The sequence below is a fragment of the Schistocerca piceifrons genome, chromosome 11 (genome assembly GCF_021461385.2).
Source record: "Schistocerca piceifrons isolate TAMUIC-IGC-003096 chromosome 11, iqSchPice1.1, whole genome shotgun sequence".
NCBI classification, from domain to species: Eukaryota; Metazoa; Arthropoda; class Insecta; order Orthoptera; family Acrididae; genus Schistocerca; species Schistocerca piceifrons.
In genome coordinates, this window is record NC_060148.1 from 28,255,034 (window position 1) to 28,275,940 (window position 20,907).

Below are 20,907 nucleotides of genomic sequence, written 5' to 3' on the forward strand. Positions count from 1 at the left end.
GGTGTGGGTCTCCCGCATTATCCCCCCATGCTCTGTCAAGAAGCATGAGACTTCATTTCCAGGTTACTTCATGTTCTGTATATGAACATGGTCCTGTGCAGTGGATAATCTGTAGACTAGCCAACCACCATATGTCTGGTTCTACTGCCTATTTGCACTCAAGGCCCAATTACCATACCTTTCTGCATTCTATGTTTGTCACCAGGCCACTTATACATACTGTGCCTCCATTCTACGAAACTTCACTGTGCATCTGTTCCTAATTTGTGTGGCATCCTTCATGCATGGTAACAAGTAAGGTAATTAAAGTATTTTTCAGTATTTATTTTTGCAGTCTACTTAGCCTCTCTCTTCAAATCTAATTAATTCCAGTTTATCAAACCTTAATTTTTTTTCTCTGCAATCTTTTATCACTCCAGTTCTTTTCAGGAACTTACTTGATAAGCATTGGGGATTTTCAACTTTTTGATACACTAATTGCATTTTGCCGATATATTCATATTGTGTACTCATTTTTATGGACGGTGTGCACCATGACCACTTTCTGCAAATTGCATAAAACCTTTCCCCATAGATATTTCCTTATCCCTACTTCTGTAATTTTTGTATTGCAGATAATCTAAAAATGCCTACCACAGGTGAAATGCTTCACTGAAACTTGAAAACGAAAAACTCTGCAACAAAGATTGAACTTTTATCTCAAATCTTACACCAGTTGCCATATCTGCCACAAAGACTGAATGAACGGAATACATTTTATTTCAGATTATTTTTGGAAAATTGCACCATATTATGGACATTCAGTAATTTGTCATGCAAACTATGGCAGTAAATTTAAACTTTCGTGAGCTCATTGGACTTTCGATTTATTTTTCTACAGTCACATAGAGTCTTGATATTAAATAATTTTGATAGGTGTATTTATGTGTGGCACTCAAACCATTTTCATATGAATTATATTCCTTGCTATAAAAACTGTGTAACAGCATTTCAGGTATGACAAACTGCCTATTGGCTTCTGTCTCGGGTTCTTCGGCTGACGTTCATCTAATGATTTTACTGACGTTTCGCCAGCATGAGTGGCTGGCATTGTCAAAGCTTCGCCCTCCATTGCCAGTGGTGAACGTCAGTAAAATCATTAGACGAACGTCGGCCGAAGAACCCGAGACAGAAGCCAATAGGCAGTTTGTAAACAAGTAGCCACGAAAGCCTTAACAATTTTGTATTTCAGGTATGGTCGTTGAGCAAACATTTTATGAGCTTTTACCAGTCTCCATTCAGCTGATGGGCATTTTGATAGCTTTGTATTGAGTTATTCTGAGTAAGAACTGAATGTTTTACTACAACAGTCTCAGCTAAAGATTACAAATAAACTTTCCAATTACAATCGTACACAATTATCCACATCCTGATCTACTATTTTTAGTACAAGCGTGGATTTTCTGGTTAGGGATATTGTTTCACTATTTCTGCCTATGCCTTGTTGTTTGTTAGGCAGAATATATCACATGCTTATGGGATGGTTGCATGCTAACTGAGACATTTGTAAACATTACAACAAAAATAACAAAAGTAATAAGTAAACCGTACCCCACAAGCAGTGCAAACTTCTGGGTGGAACACCATTCAGGCAGTCACATTAATCATAAAAGGAAAGTACCAAAAGTTGACACTGTCACTGTTTATTTTTTACTACATTCATGTTACGGGTATTATGATGGCCAGTGTACGCTGATTCCAGTAAATGTTCTGAAGTTCTTTGTAATTGTGCAAATAAAAATAGGTGTTAACAAATAAATCAGTCATTCTCTGACAAGAAAACCATGTATAGAACAGTTTTCTCTGGAACTTCAGTATTTGTGGTATGCCATTTTAAATTCCCCACATCCATATACTGACAAATGCAGAATCACTTATGTCTACTTTTCATGTGTTGATGTAATTAGCGTTTCCCAGTATTTGCATTGCAAATGCATAACCGTTCAGTTTATTTGTTAGCGATATAACTGTGTTCCAGCTTAAATTATTGTCTATGTTAAATTTAATCCATGGAATTTGATTACATCAACTTCTTCCACGACTTTATTATCTATTTTAACTTCATGGAATTTTGAACATTTCATCTGAAATGTGTTAAGTTTTAAATTAGAACCAGTACAACACTATGTTCAATTAATACAGATGTATTACTGACACAGAGCTTAAATTGACTTTTGACCTGACAGGAGTGGCATATGCTGGTAATGTCGAGTACACGACGCCTGTAGATTTTGAACCTCCAACGCAAAAGCGGTCTATAGTGGAGTATCACTTGTATGATGAGAATAATCCCTTAATCTACAATTTTATGTTGGTGAAAATTGATCCGAAGTGGACTTGGTCACGAAGTGTTCAACCGATAGGCATCATTGAACAGGAAAGGTATGTTTGCATTCATTTATTCATCTTCTTAAAACTCACAGTTTCTGTGCATGGATCTTACTGTAGATTATAATGTAAATAACACTGACTGTAAAATTACGAGGCAGAATTTCTGGCCAGTACTTCGGGAAAACTGCTAGTACTTAATAATAACAAAAATAATAATAAAGCATTGTGGCTCAATTGCATGTCACTTAGGCAACCTGTGTTCCCCTAATCTACCCCTGTTAACCACCTGAGGAAAGGGGACCTACAGTACAATGTATTGTTCTTGGAGACTTCTCATACCTTTGAGAGGTGAAGGTTACATTAAAGGCAGACAGAAAATTTCTGTGGTCTGGCCGGGATTTGATGCCATGATATCTGGTTTCCCAGTCACACGTGCTTTACCAGTAAACCACTATGTCCGACTCAGTACTGCTGATAGACAAACACAAAAGTTAGTACACAAACCTAGTTTTTGAAACTAGGTTGGGAAGGTTAAAAAAGAAACCAGGTCACCCAGAGCCCAAGATGAGGGGGACCCGCCTGTAGCGACGATGACGGGAGATTACTCTCTTTAATTGGCAATGTCCTCTGTCTTTGTTTGGTAACATCTTTCCTTTTATTATTTTAATGACCTTTTAAATTAGATGGTGACACTTTTTTTCCAGTAATATTTTATTTTTGTTTTGCGATCTTTCTTCCCTGTTTGGCAATTGTTCGTGTTCTGTTTTCTTATCTCACTACTGATTTTCTTTATGTATGTTTTCACTAATTTTCTTGCCATCTTATTTTCTTTTGAGCAAACTTCGCAATATATTTAATGACTTTCACATGATTTTATTTACATCATTTAAGCATTCTCTGTACCTTTGTAGGATCCCTTCAGCTTGCTCTACCGTGCTTCTGCCCTGCCCCCCCCCCCCCTCCCACACACACACACACACACACACACACACACCACCACCACCAATGGCTCTCTCTCTCTCTCTCTCTCTCTCTCTCTCTCTCTCTCTCTCTCTCTCTCTCTCAGAGAGTCAGTCATTTTTCCACCAATCTTACCACAGTTTGCTAACCTGTACATCAATATCTACGTTATTTCTGCAAACATGCTCTATCATAATCAAACAACAGTCCCACATACTATTCTGCCAGCCCTATGTAACGTTCAGTGTTGCTCCTGAAGTCCTCACATTAGAGCTCTCCAATCTCTGGCTGCAACCCGTTCTTCTGCCAATCCATCCTTAAAATTCCAGGCAGAAATGATCTCCCCTCGTCCCCACTACAGCTGCATCTCTCGTATTGTAGGCTGTGAGTTGCCTCCACTTCCTTTTTAACACTCCCTGGCATATCCCTCTTCGTGTGATCTTAATCTTTCCCAGCAAGTCAACTCATTGTTTTCTCTTGGGTGCTCAGCTAGGTGTGGTCATTTACGAAATACAATATTTCGATAGCTTAGCTTGCTGTCATCTTCAGCTCATACCCGTAGAATGACCGTCCTTGCTAAAGTACATCTCTTTCATACATGCCGTGTCAGGTGGAGTGGGGGTGACAGTATCAAGAAGATGGTACATCGTCAGAATGTCATGTTTTGTGAACGACTGCACCCAGCTGGACACCAGATAGCAATACAAACGAATCTCTCTGTCGCTTCCCCCAAGGAGAAGCTACTAGTTTTAAAAGCTAGGATAGTGTATGTAGATGTGTCTACTAGCAATCCTGACATTTCTCATGAAGGTAAGTATTGACCAGGAGTACTGTCTCATAATTTTTTAGATTTTTGAAGAGAACTTTCCTTTCGATAAAATTATGTTGACTAATTGGAGATTGCTTTGAGGATTGCCTAAGAAGCTTGCCTTCTTATCTTGTGAAGATTTAAGATTTTATTATTTCATTTTGCTTTTATTACCATACTTACTAACAAAAGTTTTTTATTCAGGAAATGACAATTGTATTCTGCAAAAGAGTAACACAGTGTTATTTCAATACTTCATAACTATGATAACAGTGCAAGTTAATTCATAATATTATTTACTGTTGGGTATTTTTGAAGTGAAGAAACATATTTGTAATCCATCCATGTCCTAGCTAGGACACCTAAGTTATCTAAAATAAGGTGCTTATATATTTTTACATATTTTGCATGAAAAACTTGTCAGGGTTGCTACTGAAAAGTTTGATGATGTGACCTCATTTCACTGTAGTTGTTAGCTTATGTATTGAGTGTCCCTTAGGGTGCATCTTGCACAGATAGTAGGTGATCCTAAACTCAGTAGTTTGGCACGAGGTACTAACTACTGGAAGCCATTATTTCTTTATTAACATACACTACCTACACTTTTTAGCAATTGCTTAAGCTCGTAGTAACTGTTCTTAGTGATGGCCAGTCTCAGTGCTAATCCATTTCAGAAGTGAACTCCAGTTTCAAGACCATTTCACACCTATGTTTACAAAAATCCATATTACTAAACAACTTTCTGGGAACTCTGTAATGACTGCAGATTGCCTATGTAACGGCCTCCAGGGGAAATAAAAATTTGATTATAAATATTACGCATGATTATTGACTGAATTTAAAAATTTTAAATTCAGTCATAATTACTCATTAAGAGTTATCTTATTTGGAAGGTTTGACCCTTTTAAGACAAATACACTGGCCATTAAAATTGCTACACCAAGAAGAAATACACATGATAAACGGGTATTCATTGGACAAATATGTTATACTAGAACTGACATGCGATTACATTTTCACGCAGTTTGGTTGCATAGATCCTGAGAAATCAGTCCCCAGAACAACCACCTCTGCCCCCTGCCCATGCAGCTTCAACACAATACCACAGTTCATCAAGAGTAGTGACTGGCGTATTGTGACGAGCCACTTGCTCGGCCACCATTGACCAGACGTTTTCAATTGGTGAGAGATCTGGAGAATGTGCTGGCCAGTGCAGCAGTTGAACATTTTCTGTATCCAGAAAGGCCCGTACAGGACCTGCAACATGCGGTCGTGCATTATCCTGCTGAAATGTAGGGTTTCACAGGGATCAAATGAAGGGTAGAGCCACGGGTCGTAACGTCCACTGTCCAAAGTGCCGTCAGTGCGAACAAGAGGTGACCGAGACGTGTAACCAATGGCACCCCATACCATCACGCCAGTATGGTGATGACGAATACACGCTTCCAATTTGCATTCACCGTGTTGTCGCCAAACACAGATGCAACCATCATGATGCTGTAAACAGAACCTGGATTCATCCAAAAAATGATGTTTTGCCATTCGAGCACCCAGGTTCGTTGTCGAGTACACCATCACAGGTGCTCCTGTCTGTGATGCAGCGGCAAGGGTAACTGCAGCTGTGGTCTCCGAGCTGATAGTCCGTGCTGCTGCAAACGTCGTCGAACTGTTCGTGCAGATGGTTGTTGTGTTGCAAATGTCCCCATCTGTTGACTCTGCACGATCCGTTACAGCCGTGCGAATAAGATGCCTGTTATCTCGACTGCTAGTGATACGAGGCCGTTGGGATCCAGCACGGTGTTCCGTATTACCCTCCTGAACCCACCAAGGGGCAGTGTAACTAACGCTGAGCAAAAACCTGGGTTTTATTTGGCCAGTGTTTGAGAATGGGAGCACTTAGTGACTTCAAACAAATGTTCCATGTAATTTCAAACCTTTAATAAATTTTTATTGCTGTCATCCAGCACAAAATGATGGAAGGAAAAGGATTGTCATTTACTTCATTTTTGCTGCCCACGCAGTCAAATTTCAGCATCAGGCATGATGTTTTAATTTATTACTTCTTTACTACCACTTCTATTCACAGCACAGTTTGCAGATAGTATCCACGTTCACCACTGAATATACCTACACAATTATATCATTCTATGACACCCAGTTCAGAATATATGACATCATAGACATTTGAGTGAAAAACTTGCTTATGCTTAAAATTCGGTGCAAATTACCCATACGATATTCGTCCGTTCTTTCATAATGAGAGCACTTACTGTCTTCCAACAAACTTTAAGCATAAAAACTTTCTTAAACTTTTTCTCACTTACAGGTACATCTACAGCCATACTCTGCAAAATCACTGTGAAGGGCAGAAAGTACATCCCATTGTACCAGTTATTAGGGTTCTTCCTGTTTCATTCACACATGAAGTGCAGGAATAATGATTGTTTGAATGCCTCTGTGCGTGCTATAAGTATTCTAATCTTTCCCTCGCAATCCCTACGTGAGCGATACATAGGGGGTTGTAATATATTCCTCATTTAAAGCCGTTTCTTGAAGCTTTGTTAATAGACTTCCTAGGGATAGTTTACATCTGTCTTCCAGATCAGTATCTGTGTGACACCCTCCCACAGATTAAACAAACCTGTAACCACTCACGCTGCCTTTCTCTGCCGTTGTTGTTGTTGTGGTCTTCAGTCCTGAGACTGGTTTGATGCAGCTCTCCGTGCTACTCTATCCTGTGCAAGCTTCTTCATCTCCCAGTACCTACTGCAGCCTACATCCTTCTGAATCTGCTTAGTGTATTCATCTCTCGGTCTCCCTCTATGATTTTTACCCTCCACGCTGCCCTCCATTTCTAAATTGGTGATCCCTTGATGCATCAGAACATGTCCTACCAACCGATCCCTTCTTCTAGTCAAGTTGTGCCACAAACTCCTCTTCTCCCCAATTCTGTTCAATACCTCCTGATTAGTTATGTGATCTACCTATCTAATCTTCAGCATTCTTCTGTAGCACCACATTTCGAAAGCTTCTGTTTACTTGTCTAAACTATTTAGTGTCCATATTTCACTTCCATACATGGCTACACTCCATACAAATACTTTCAGAAACGACTTCCTTACACTTAAATCTATACTCCATGCTAACAAGTTTCTCTTCAGAAAAGCTTTCCTTGCCATTGCCAGTCAACATTTTATATCCTCTCTACTTCGACCGTCATCAGTTATTTTGCTTCCCAAATAGCAAAACTCCTTTACTACTTTAAGCGTCTTATTTCCTAATCTAATTCCCTCAGCATCACCCACTTAATTCGACTACATTCCATTATCCTCGTTTTGCTTTTGTTGATGTTCATCTTATATCCTCCTTTCAAGACACTGTCCATTCCGTTCAACTGCTCTTCCAAGTCCTTTGCTGCCTCTGACAGAATTACAATGTCTTTCTCTGTATATGTTCAATATCCCCTGTCAGCCATATATGTTACAGGTCCCACACACTTGAGCAATAGTCTAGAACTGGTCTCATAAGTGACTTGTAAGCAATCTCTGTTGTAGACTGATTGCACTTCCCCAGTATTCTACCAATAAAACAAAGTCCACCACCTGCTTTACCCATGACTGAGTCAGTAAGATCATTCCATTTTGTATCCCTACAAAGTGTTGCACCCAGGTATTTGTACGAGTGGGCCAGTTCCAGATGTGACTCATCGGTGTTATAGTCATAGGGTGCTACGTTTTGTCGTTGCAAGTGCACAATTTTACATTTTTGAACATTTAAATCAAGTTTCCAATCTCTGCACCACTTTGAAACCTTATCAAGATCTGACTGAATATTTACGAAGCTTCTTTCAGACAGTACTTTATTATAGATAACTGCATCATGTGCAAAAAGTTGAGGGTTATTGTTAATATTGTCAGGAAGGTTATTAATATACAACAATAACTGCAAAGGTCCCAACACGCTTTCCTGGGGCTTACTCGAAGTTACTTCTACATCTGGTGATGACTCTCCATCCAAGATGAAAAAAAGCCCTCAATCCAGCGCAGCAAGTAGGGTAGCACAGTGGTTAGTGTACTGGATTCGCTCTCGGGAGGACAATAGTTCAAACCCGCATCCAGCCATTGATCTCTCACCTCGCTCTCCAGCCCTTGCCGCCAGTGCTCAATGGGAAGTGGTTGCCGACTTGCACGGCAGTGATCACTTCCCAATCTGGATTCACCTGCTAGATGGCGTGGGCCCCGAAAGGAGACCACCAAGGTGGGTGCTCAGTGGGGCCGACTGGACACTTTATAGCCAGTTGGCCCAGTTTGAACACTGTGCGAATGTTGAGGCACGGGTGGATCATATTACCAAAATGGTCCACCGCGCCGCTGAAACATCCATTCCACAGGCCACTGGAAGAGGCAGCCTGTCCCTTGGTGGAGTGCCGAATGCCATTCTGCAATCAGGACCAGGCGTGCGACTCTGAGTCGGTTCCAGTGTTGGCCGACTGCTGAGAATCTTGCAGCCTTTAGGGTGGCGAGTGCGAAATGTTGCCGCATTATTCGAGAGAGCAAGAAGAGGTCGTGGCAACAGTTCCTGAACACCATTAATCATTCCACCAAAAGTTCGATTGTGTGGGAGACCATCAGGAGAATTTCTGGGAGAGGAGTGAGGTGCCCCACGGCTTCTGTAATGGCTAACGGTACTCTCCACACGGATCCGCGAGACATTGCCCAGACTGTGGCAGCGTATTTTGCCACGATTACTGCAACAGCCAGTCAGGATCCGGGTTTCCAGCACCATAGAGCGGTTGTTGAGAGGTGTAGTCTGGACTTCCAGCCCACCTCTCATGATGTTTACAACTGCCCATTTTCTATGTGGGAGATGGATTCTGCATTGTCTGTAGCTCTTGACACATCCTGTGGTCACAACAGTATCCATTACAGTGTGCTAGGACACTTAACAAGGCCCAACACAGAAATCCTCCTCACACTTTTTAATGCCATTTGGACATCAGGTCACTTTCCTGACTCGTGGCGTGAGGCAGTTTTAATTTCTTTTTTAAAACCTGTTAAAGACCTGACGAGCCCAAGTAGCTACCGTAGTGTTGCCCTCACTAGTTGCGTGGGAAAGATTTTGGAGCGGATGGTCAACCGCCACCTTGTCTGGATGTTAGAATCCCGGCAACTCCTTAGTCGCTTTCAGTGTGGGTTCATGAGATCTCGCTCCACCTTCGATAATCTTTCCCTCCTGGAGGCGGCTATACAACAAGCTTTCCTACACCGTCATCACCTTCTAGGTGTATTTTTTGACATCGAGAAGGCCCACGATACCACTTGGAGGCATCTCATCCTGGAGCAGCTTCACGAATGGGGTTTTCGTGGTTGTCTTCCTCTTTTTATTCAGTCTTTCCTCTCGCCACGATATTTTAGATACCGAATTGGTGACATCATGTCTGACCGCTTTGAGCAGGAGAAGGTGTCCCTCAGGGTAGCATTTGAAGTGTGACTGTCTTTGCCATCACTATTAATAGCATTACCTCCATAGTGAAAAGTCCTGTCCAGTGTTCCTTGTTTGTGGATGATTTCTCTTTGTTTTGCTCTTCTTCAAGCCTTGCGACGACAATGCGTCAGTTGCAACATACTCTTAGACGTTTAGATGACTGGGCACAGAAGAGTGGTTTTAAGTTTTCCACCGAGAAGTCCGTGTGTGTTCTTTTTCACCGTTCTCATTCGATTTTAACATTTCCTGAGTTGATGATGAGGGACACTGTCCTCGCTTTTAAAGACATGGTGAGATTTCTGGGGCTCATTCTTTATTCGAAGCTTACGTGGTTACCTCATCTTAGAGACCTGAAATGATGGTCACTTAAGGCTTTAAGTATTTTAAAGTGTCTTAGCCGCAGTACACGGGGAGCCGACAGGACTTGTCTGCTCCAGTTTTAGAGGGCGTTTGTGCGACCTCGGCTCGATTATAGGTGCACGGTGTATGGGTCTGCGAGGCCTTCTTACTTAAAGATGTTGGATGTTATGCACCGTGAAAGGCTTCGGTTGGCCACTGGGGCATTCAGAACTAGCCCCATACCGAGCCTCTGTGCAGAGGCTGGTGAACTGCCACTTCATATGCGGCGACGGCTACTTACGGTGCGCTAGGTGTATAAAACTTTGTCCACACCGTACACACCTGCATACTATACCGTTGCTCAGCTTCCTCTGGCATGGCTATTTCATAACCGGAAATGAACGACGTGGCCCTATGGGATTCGTGCACATGATTGCCTTTCTGCGATGGATATGGCTGGTCTTCATGTTTTCTGTCGCGGTTGGAGCAGATTTCCACCTTGGCTCCTCTGGAGACCCAGAATTATTTTAGATTTGATTAATTTAAAGAAAGATAGTACGCCAGATTTTACATTCCAATCTTAGTTTTTTAACATTTTAGGTGTGCATCACGGTTTTACCGTCGTTTACACTGATGGCTCCAAACAGGAGAATTTCCTTGGCTGTTCCGTAGTGTTCCCTGATCGTGTTACCTGGATTCGCCTCTTGATGAATATACCGTTTTCGCAGCAGAGCTCCACGTGATCCTGAAGGCACTGGAGCGGATGAATCGTGTTCAGGGCAATAGATTTCTCCTCTGCTCCGATTCTCTTAGTGCCTTACAATCATTGCAGAATCTGTACCCGACTGAGGAGATGGTCCAGCTGATATATCGGGTGATCAAAAAGTCTGTATAAATTTGAAAACTTAATAAACCACGGAGAGGTAAAACTTGACACACATCCCTGGAATGACATGGGGTTTTATTAGAACAAAAAAAAACCACAAAGTTCACTAAATGCTCGACAGAGGCGCTGGACAGCAAAACGTAAGTAACTGCTACCGTGACGGGCGAGAGGTTCACCGATATGTTAGAGAATCGCATCATCCCCACCCTGGCTGATAAATACCTGCTGGAACGTACGATGTTTATGCAGGATGGCGCTCCACCCGATATTGCTAGACACGAGAAAGATCTCTTGCGCACTTCGTTTGCTGATGCTCGTGTGCTCAGCTTTCATCACGCTTGGCCTCCCAGGTCCCCAGACCTCAGTCCGTGCGGTTATTGGCTTTGGGGTTACCTGAAGAGTCGCAAGTGTATCGTGATCGACTGACATCTCTAGGGATGCTGAAAGACAACATCCGACGCCAATGCCTCTCCGTAACTCCGGACATGCTTTACAGTGCTGTTCACAACATTATTCCTCGACTACAGCTATTGTTGAGGAATGATGGTGTACATATTGAGCATTTCCTGTAAACATCATCATCTTTGCTTTGTCTTACTTTGTTATGCTAATTATTGCTATTCTGATCAGATGAAGTGCAATCTGTCGGACATTTTTGAACCTTTGTATTTTTTTGGTTCTAATAAAACCCCATGTCATTCCAAGCATGTGTGTCAATTTGTACCTCTCTGTCTACATTATTCCGTGATTTATTCAGTTTTCAAATTTATACTGACTTTTTGACCACCCAGTATGACCAGCTGTACTTGCTCCAACGGGAGGGTAAGGAAGTGTCCTTCTGCTGGGTGCCTGGTCGTGTAGGAATATGAGGCAATGAACAGGCCGATCGAGCTGCCGAGGAGTCCTGCAGAGAGCAGGATGTGGTCCAGTGTCCTATTCCCTTGCAGTCTGTCATTTCTGCATTCCACAAGAAGTGCACGGAGTTGTGAGAGAAAGAATGGCTGGCAGTGACGGCCAATAAACTGCGGTCGGTGAAGTCAACAACTCGGCCGTGGCGTACCTCCTGCCGGGTGCTCAGGCGGGAAGAAGTGACCCTCATGCGTCTTCGGATCGGGCACTGTCCTCTCACACACAGCTTTCTATTACGGCGGGAGGATCCCCTGATTTGTGATGCTTGTGGTGTGAACATCTCTGTCCGACACATTTTAACAGACTCCATTTTATACCGTGATGCGAGGGCAGAAGCACAAGTTGATGGGGATCTGCCCTGTGTTTTAGCTAATGTTGAGACGTGTGTGTCTAGGGTTTTAAAGTTTTGTAATGTGTCTGGACTCTGGCCTAAACTTTTAGGCTGGAGGTTTTAGTGTATTGCAAAGTGACTGGCTCCTCCCTTTTTCCTTGTGGTCAGCCAGCCACTGCCATCTGCTATATTGTTTTAGCTCCCTCTACCACTTTCTTCCCGTGTTGTCCACGTTTTACTGCTGGCGGCATGCTTCGTCCCACGCTTCGGTGTGGGTAGGCACATATTTTTCCGAGCTAGTTTCCTGTGTCTTACGTTCTGTTTTACCTTATTGTTCTGAGTCTTTTCTTGACACTCATCTCAATCTGTTACTGAGCGGGCGCTGAAGATCTTGCCGTCGTGCGCCCTTAAAACCCTCTCCATCCGTCCAAATCAAATTTAGGTTTTCTGTGACTTTCCTAAACTGCCTTCGGCTAATGCCGGGATGGGTCCTTTGAAAAGGCAGAGCCGATTTTCTTCTCTGTCCTTCCCAACTCTGAGCTTGTGCTGCACCTCTGATGACCTAATTGTCGACGGAACGCTAAACATTAATGTCCACCTCCTCCTCCTCAGTCCAGTCAAAATTTCACTTGACACACTTTTCCAAAACTCCTTCACCAAAGAAGATGACGTAAATATTCCATAATTCCAATCAAGAACAACTGCCAAGATGACAAACATAGAAAAGGGATCCAGAATGAGATTTTCACTCTGCAGTGGAGTGTGCGCTGATATGAAACTTCCTGGCAGATTAAAACTGTGTGCCGGACCGAGACTCGATCTCGGGACCTTTGCCTTTCGCGGGCAAGTGCTCTACCAACTGAGCTACCCAAGCACAACTCACGCCCCATCCTCACAGCTTTACTCCTGCCAGTACCTCGTCTCCTACCATCCAAACTTTGCAGAAACTCTCCTGCGAACCTTGCAGAACTAGCACTCCTGAAAGAAAGGATATTGCGGAGACATGGCTTAGCCACAGTGTGGGGGATGTTTCCAGAAAGAGATTTTCACTCTGCAGCGGAGTGTGGACGGGGCGTGAGTCGTGCTTGGGTAGCTCAGTTGGTAGAGCACTTGCCCGCGAAAGGCAAAGGTCCCGAGTTCAAGTCTCAGTCCTGCACACAGTTTTAATGTGCCAGGAAGTTTCATAGAAAAGGGATATCCTCAGAGTAATGAAGCACCTTAAATCACTTAATAAAAGCTAGGCCTCCAGTCCAGATTGTATACCAGCCAGGTTTCTCTGAGTATGCTGATAAAATAGCTCCATATTTAACAATTATATACAACCACTTGCTCACAGAAAGACCCGTACCTAAAGACTGGAAAATTGCTCAAGTCACACCAATACCCAAAAAGGGAAGTAGGAGTAATCCGCTGAATTACAGGCCTATATCACTAATGTCGATTTGCAATAGGGTTTTGGAATATATACTGTATTCAAACATTTTGAGGTATCTTGAAGAAAACAATTTATTGACACATAGTCAGTACAGTTTGAGAAAATATCATTCTTGTGAAACACAACTAGCTCTTTATACTCATGAAGTAATAAGTGCTATTGACAGGGGATGTCAAATTGATTCCATATTTTTAGATTTCCAGAAGGCTTTCGACACGGTTCCTCATAAGTGTCTTCTAACCAAACTGCGTGCCTATGGAGTATCGCCTCAGTTGTGTGACTGGGTTTGTGATTTCCTGTCAGAAAGGTCACAGTTCGTAGTAATAGACTGAAAATCATCGAGTAAAACAGAAGTAATATCTGGCGTTCCCCAAGGAAGTGTTATAGGCCCTCTATTGTTCCTGATCTATATTAACGACGTAGGAGACAATCTGAGTAGCCGTCTTACATTGTTTGCAGATGATGCTGTCATTTACCGTCTTGTAAAGTCATCAGATGATCAAAACGACTTCCAGAATGATTTAGACAAGATATATGTATGGTGTGAAAAGTGGCAATTGACCCTGAATAAAGAAAAGTGCGAAGTTATTCACACGAGTACTAAAAGAAATCAGCTAAATTTCGATTACGCGATAAGTCACACAAATCTGAAGGCTGTAAATTCAACTAAATACTTAGGGATTACAGTTACAAATAACCTAAATTGGAACAATCACATAGATAATATTGTGGGTAGAGCAAACTAAAGATTGCGATTGATTTGCTTTCCCACAACATTACATAAGTGATTGTTCCAATTTCAGTTTTCATAATTGTAATCCCTAAGTATTTAGTTGAGTTTACAGATGTGATCATTCCTATGTAAGTTATTCGTAATTGTATTTAGTTGAGTTTGCAGCCTTTAGGTTTGTATGATCCATAGAGATGGGGGATACGCTCTTGAACTAATTCATAGAGTTGAATCTTTCAAAGGAGTGAACAATCAGTGATTCAGAAAAAAAGAACGGTAGCTCCAAACGTTTCCCACGGCAGAGAGAGAGAGAGAGAGACGGAGCATATCAGCAGCGCCTCTGCTGGTCAGAGCACAGTGCACGCCACACAACACAGCCAGCGCCGGCCTCTGCCCTGCTTCTACCTTGGCTGCCTGCATTGTGCAGTGCCCCATTGGATTTTGTGTTTCACATATGCCGTGCCGCCCATGTGCGTCGTCTGCCGCGCGCAGTGTCTGGCGCAGCTTAACTTCGCATCGCACTCTGTCGGCGATCGTTTCAGTCGCACGTCCTGCCCTCTGGGCAGTTGATGCGAGCAGCAGGACAGAGAGCCACTTAGCGGATAACATAGGAACTACTGGCAACAACCTGCTCGCAAGGGAACGGACGATTTGTTTCGGAGCGGGTGAGTTCACCTCTCCCCCCACCCTCGGAACTCGCCCGCTCAACGCTCACCCCACCGTCCTCGACTCTAGCCAGAGCGTTGAGCAAAGCGACTCAGGTGTCACTCTGGTCTCTGCGGTCTCGGCTCACGCAGTAATACAGCTCGCGGCTCGACCTGCTTGACTCAGCGCCTCTGCATCGGAGTTCGTCCCTACTGGATATTGTTCTTCGTAGTAATACCGCTATGTATATTACATTATTATGTTATGTATACATCAATTGTTTTTATTTTATTTTTGTTTGTTTAAACTGATTAGATTAGGTTCCTGATGACTCCTCTTACTATAGGATTTTTATTATGGACACTCGAATTTACGCTTTAATTACGAGCGAACCGATAAACGTATCGCAAAATGTGATACACCAATATTTTCCTTGTTTTATTCTGCGTAAGGCTATATGCAGCACTTTCGTTTTACAGTCAAATTTATATATTTTTTTTCTTATTCTGGTACGGATTTTGCGATTTTAGGCGTCTTCGGAAGGAAACGTTCACTTTAAAAATATATGGCTTGCGATGAATTTGTATGAGGTTAATGAAATTTTAATACATTATAGCCAAATATATTGTTAATGTAAATCTCAAGTTACAACATTTTCCGATCACCCAAAAAACCACGATAGTGCAAAATAAATCAATAATCAAAAACTTTGTCATATCGTGGAAATTTCAATAAACAATACAAAATTCTTACTCATTATCTGTGTTACTTAAAAATAGGATCAAATAAGATCAAAATACAGGTGTAGTACTGGAATAAACCAAGTTTAAAGGACAATGTGCCTTCCATTTATTTTCTATTGTAAATGAGTGGTGAGTCATGAAAAAGAGCTAATTCATTTCAGGGAGTGAACAGTTCTGATCCAATCTCTGAAAAGAACAGTTTTGCCCATCTCTAATGATCCACGGTGTGATTGAAATTTAGTTAATTCTTTTTTTAGCACTCATGTGGATGACTTCATACTTTTCATGAATTAAGAGTCGATTGTCACTTTTTGCACCATACAGATATCTTATTCGTACTGATCATCTGATGGCATTACAGGAGAGTAAGTGATGGCATCATCTGCAAAAAATTTGAGAGAACTGCTCAGATTGTCTCCTAAATAGCTAATACTCAAGAAGTGATTGAACAAATATTTTGCAAGACACTGTCATGCATGAATTACACTTTCTTAGTATTCTTATAATGAATGGCAGCCTGACATCTGCTTTGCTTACAGTTCATCCTATGTGGTCATTCCATTTTAGGTCGCTCCATTTTGTTACTCCTAGGCATTTTATGGTAGTTACTGCTTACAGTAATTTGTCGTCAGTAGAGGAGCTGTGCAGTAGTGTATTTTATTGTCTGTTTATGGGCAGTTCATTATCTTTAAGTACGTTCAGGTCAACTGCCTCTCCCTGTACCAAACATCGACATTCTGCAGGTCTTCCTGCAATTCACTTCTGTCTTCAGGCATTACTACCTTCTTATAGACAACTGAAGTGGCTTTGAACCGTATTCTGTCACCGATCTTGTATATTCATTGCTGTTCATCTTACAACCTCTTCTCAAGACGCTATCTGTTGTTTGTAATTCTGTCAGAGATGAAGTCAACAACAAACCTTAGACGCCCGTTGGCAGTGTAGGGTCTTGATTTAATTATAATTTCATTAGTTTTTATTATTTCTCCCTGAACTTCAGTTCCTTTTCCAAATTTCTCTTAGGTTTCCTTCACTGCTTGCTCTATGTACAGATTGAATAACATGGTGGGCTAGGCTACAACTAATCATTCCCTTCTCAAATACTGCCTCATTTGTGGGTCCTGGTCCTTTTGACTCTTTAGGTGCAGCCTGGTTTCTGCACACGTTAATTGCTCTCTGCATTTCATCCCTGATAAATACAAAATTTCCAGTCAGCATTGTCAGAAGCTTTTTCTGAATCTACAAATTCCATGAGTATAGGTTTGGGTCTTTTCAGTTAATCTTCTAACGTAAGTTGTAAGCCCAGTATTACATTTACATCTATATACTTAACTCCGCAAGCCACCGTACGGTGCATGGTGGAGGGTACCTTGAACCACTACTAATGATTTCCCTTCCCATTCCACTCAGCTATTCATTTCTGTTTGGGCCATAATTTCTTTTATCTTATTTTCGTGGACTCTACATGAAATGTATGTTGGTGAAAGTAGAATTGTTCGGAGTCAGCTTCAAATACTGGTTTTCTTAATTTTCTCAATAGCATTCCTCGAAAAGAATGTCACCTGACCTTCAGGGATTCCCAGTTACTTTGCTAAGCTTTGCTGTAATACTTGTATGTTGATTGAATCTATTGGTAACAAGCCCTAGAGCCTGCCTCTGGATTGCTTCAATGTCTTTCGTTAATCCGAACTGACCACTACGGTCGCAGGTTTGAATCCTGCCTCGAGCACGGATGTGTGTGATGTCCTTAGGTTGGTTAGGTTTAAGTAGTTCTAAGTTCTGGGAGACTGATGACCTCAGCAGTTAAGTCCCATAGTGCTCAGAGCCATTTGAACCATTTAATCCGAACAGGAGGAGATCGCAAACACTTCAGTACTAACCAAGAATGGCTCGCCCTAGTGTCCCATATATGGTGTTTTCTCACAATGTGTTGGTTATGAACTGTAGATTAAAACTGAAGAAACTGCAAAAAGGTGGGAATTTCAGGAGATGGGACCTGGATAAACTGACTAAACCAGAGGTTGTACAGAGTTTCAGGGAGAGAATAGGGGAACAATTGACAAGAATGGAGGAAAGAGATACAGTAGAAGAAGAATGGGTAGCTTTGAGGGATGAAGTAGTGAAGGCAGCAGAGGATCAAGTAGGTAAAAAGAAGAGGGCCAGTAGAAACCCTTGGGTAACAGAAGAAATATTAAATTTAATTGATGAAAGGAGAAAATATGAAAATGCAGTAAATGAAGCAGGTAAAAAGGAATACAAACGTCTCAAAAATGATATCAACAGGAAGTGCAAAATGCTAAGCAGGGATGGCTAGAGGACAAAAGTAAGGATGTAGAGGCTTATCTCACTAGGGTTAAGATAGATACTGCATACAGGAAAATTAAAGAGACCATTGGAGAAAAGAGAACCACTTGTATGAATATCAAGAGCTCAGATGGAAACCCAGTTCTAAGCAAAGAAGGGAAAGCAGAAAGGTGGAAGGAGTATATAGAGGGTTTATACAAGGGTGATGTACTTGAGGACAATATTATGGAAATGGAAGAGGATGTAGATGAAGATGAAGTGGGAGATATGATACTGCGTGAAGAGTTTGACAGAGCACTGAAAGACCTGAGTCAAAACAAAGCTCCGGGAGTAGACAACATCCATTAGAACTACTGACATCCTTGGGAGAGCCAGTCCTGACAAAACTCTACCATCAGGTGAGCAAGATGTATGAGACAGGTGAAATACCCTCAGACTTCAAGAAGAATATAATAATTCCAATCACACAGAAAGCTGGTGTCGACAGATGTGAAAATTACCGAACTATCAGTTTAATAAGTCATGGCTGCAAAATACTAACGCGAATTCTTTACAGACAAATGGAAAAACTGGTAGAAGCTGACCTCGGGAAAGATCAGTTTGGATTCCGTAGAAATATCGGAACACGTGAGGCAATACTGACCCTACGACTTATCTTAGAAGCTAGATTAAGGAAAGGCAAACTTACTTTTCTAGCATTTGTAGACTTAGAGAAAGCTTTTGACAATGTTGACTGGAGTACTCTCTTTCAAATTCTGAAGGTGACAGGGGTAAGGTACAGGGAGCAAAAAGCTATTTACAGTTTGTACAGAAACCAGATGGCAGTTATAAGAGGCGAGAGGTTTCAAAGGGAAGCAGTGGTTGGGAAGGGAGTGAGACAGGGTTGTAGCCTCTCCCTGATGTTATTCAATCTCTATATTGAGCAAGCAGTGAAGGAAACAAATGAAGTAGGTATTAAAATTCATGGAGAAGAAATAAAAGCCTTGACGTTTGCTGATGACAACGTAATTCTGTCAGAGACAGCGAAGGACTCGGAAGAGCAGTTGAACAGAATGGACAGTGTCTTGAAAGGAGGATATAAGATGAACATCAACAAAAACAAAACGAAGATAATGGAATGTAATCGAATTAAGTCGGGTGATACCGAGGGAATTAGATTAGGAAATGAGACGCTTAAAGTAGTAAATGAGTTTTGCTATTTGGTGAGCAAAATAACTGATGATGGTCGAAGTAGAGAGGATATAAAATGTAGACTGGCAATGGCAAGGAAAGCGTTTCTGAAGAAGAGAAATTTGTTAACATCGAGTATTGATTTAAGTGCAAGGAAGTCGTTTCTGAAAGTATTTGTATGGAGTGTAGCCACATGGACGATAAATAGTTTGGACAAGAAGAGAATAGAAGCTTTTGAAATGTGGTGCTGCAGAAGAATGCTGAAGATTAGATGGGTAGATCACATAACTAATGAGGTGGTATTGAATAGAATTGGGGAGAAGAGAAGTTTGTAGCACAACTTGACTAGAAGAAGGGATCGGTTGGTAGGACATGTTCTGAGGCATCAAGAGATCACCAATTTAGTACTGGAGGGCAGTGTGGAGGGTAAAAATCGTAGAGGGAGACCAAGAGATGAATACAATAAGCAGATTCAGAAGGATGTAGGCTGCAGTAGGTACTGGGAGATGAAGAAGCTTGCACAGGATAGAGTAGCATGGAGAGCTGCATCAAACCAGTCTCAGGACTGAAGACCAGAAGAACTACTACTTTACAGATGAACAACACTTTCCTAAAACTCTTCCCAATAAACCGTGACTGTTTGCCTTTCCCACTACAGTCCTTACACACTCGTTCCATTTCATTTTGCAGCATTACTCCTGGATACTTAATTGACCTGACTGTGTCAAGTAGCACATTACTAATGGCTGCCATTCATCACATTCCCTTACAGTCACCCAACAATGACACCTTCTTGTACAACACAGCATCAGCAGCAAACAGTTGCAGTTTGCTGCTCACCCTGTCAGTCATATCATTTATGTATATTGAGAATAATAGCAGTCCTATTACACTTCCCTGGTGCAGTCCTGATGCTAACTTTGTCTCTGATGAACGCACTGGGTCGTATTACTTACAAGGGAACCTCCCCATCGCACCCCCCACAGATTTAGTTATAAGTTGGCACAGTGGATAGGCCTTGAAAAACTGAACACAGATCAATCGAGAAAACAGGAAGAAGTTGTATGGAACTATGAAAAAAACAAGCAGAATAAACAAACTGAATAGTCCATTAGCAAGATAGGCAAGAAGGACAGTGTGAGCTCAGGAGCGCTGTGATCTCGTGGTTAGCGTGAGCAGCTGCGGAACGAGAGGTCCTTGGTTCAAGTCTTCCCTCGAGTGAAAAGTTTACTTTCTTTATTTTTGCAAAGTTATGATCTGTCCGTTCGTTCATTGACGTCTTTGTTCACTGTAATAAGTTTAGTGCCTGTGTTTTGCGACCGCACCGCAAAACCGTGCGATTAGTAGACGAAAGGACGTGCCTCTCCTATGGGAACCGATAACATTTGATCGCAGGGTCATAGGTCAACCGAGTCCTCCACAGGAAAACACGTCTGATATATTCTATATGACACTGGTGACGGCATGTGCGTCACGTGACACGAATATGTTGTCAACCCACCTAACTTGTACACTTGGCGAATGGGTAAAAAGATTATTCTACCTTGCCCGATTTAGGTTTTCTTGTGGATGTGATAATCACTCCCAAAAAAGTGATGAAAACATAAGATTTTGTCACATAAACTGCAACAAATGAACGCAACAGTTCACAGTCGCACAGTTTTCCCTGTGCTCTGTCAAAACATACGTTTTTAACGTTTTCAAATTTTTCCGTGTGTAGACCGTCAAATCCTACATATGTCCAAGCAAATGTGAACATGTCATGGAATTTTGGAGAGCGAAGTTGATTATGT

General features: G+C 41.8%; 1 protein-coding gene across 1 annotated transcript in view; it reads left to right on the top strand.

The window, feature by feature from the left end:
• LOC124719624 (coagulation factor IX-like) overlaps positions 1 to 20,907 on the top strand; it is a 111,669-nt gene that overhangs the window by 52,752 nt on the left and 38,010 nt on the right. Inside the window, exon 3 of the mRNA XM_047244841.1 lies at positions 2,226 to 2,421. Coding sequence (XP_047100797.1) covers positions 2,226 to 2,421 — 196 coding nt within the window. The remainder of the gene's footprint in view (positions 1 to 2,225; positions 2,422 to 20,907) is intronic.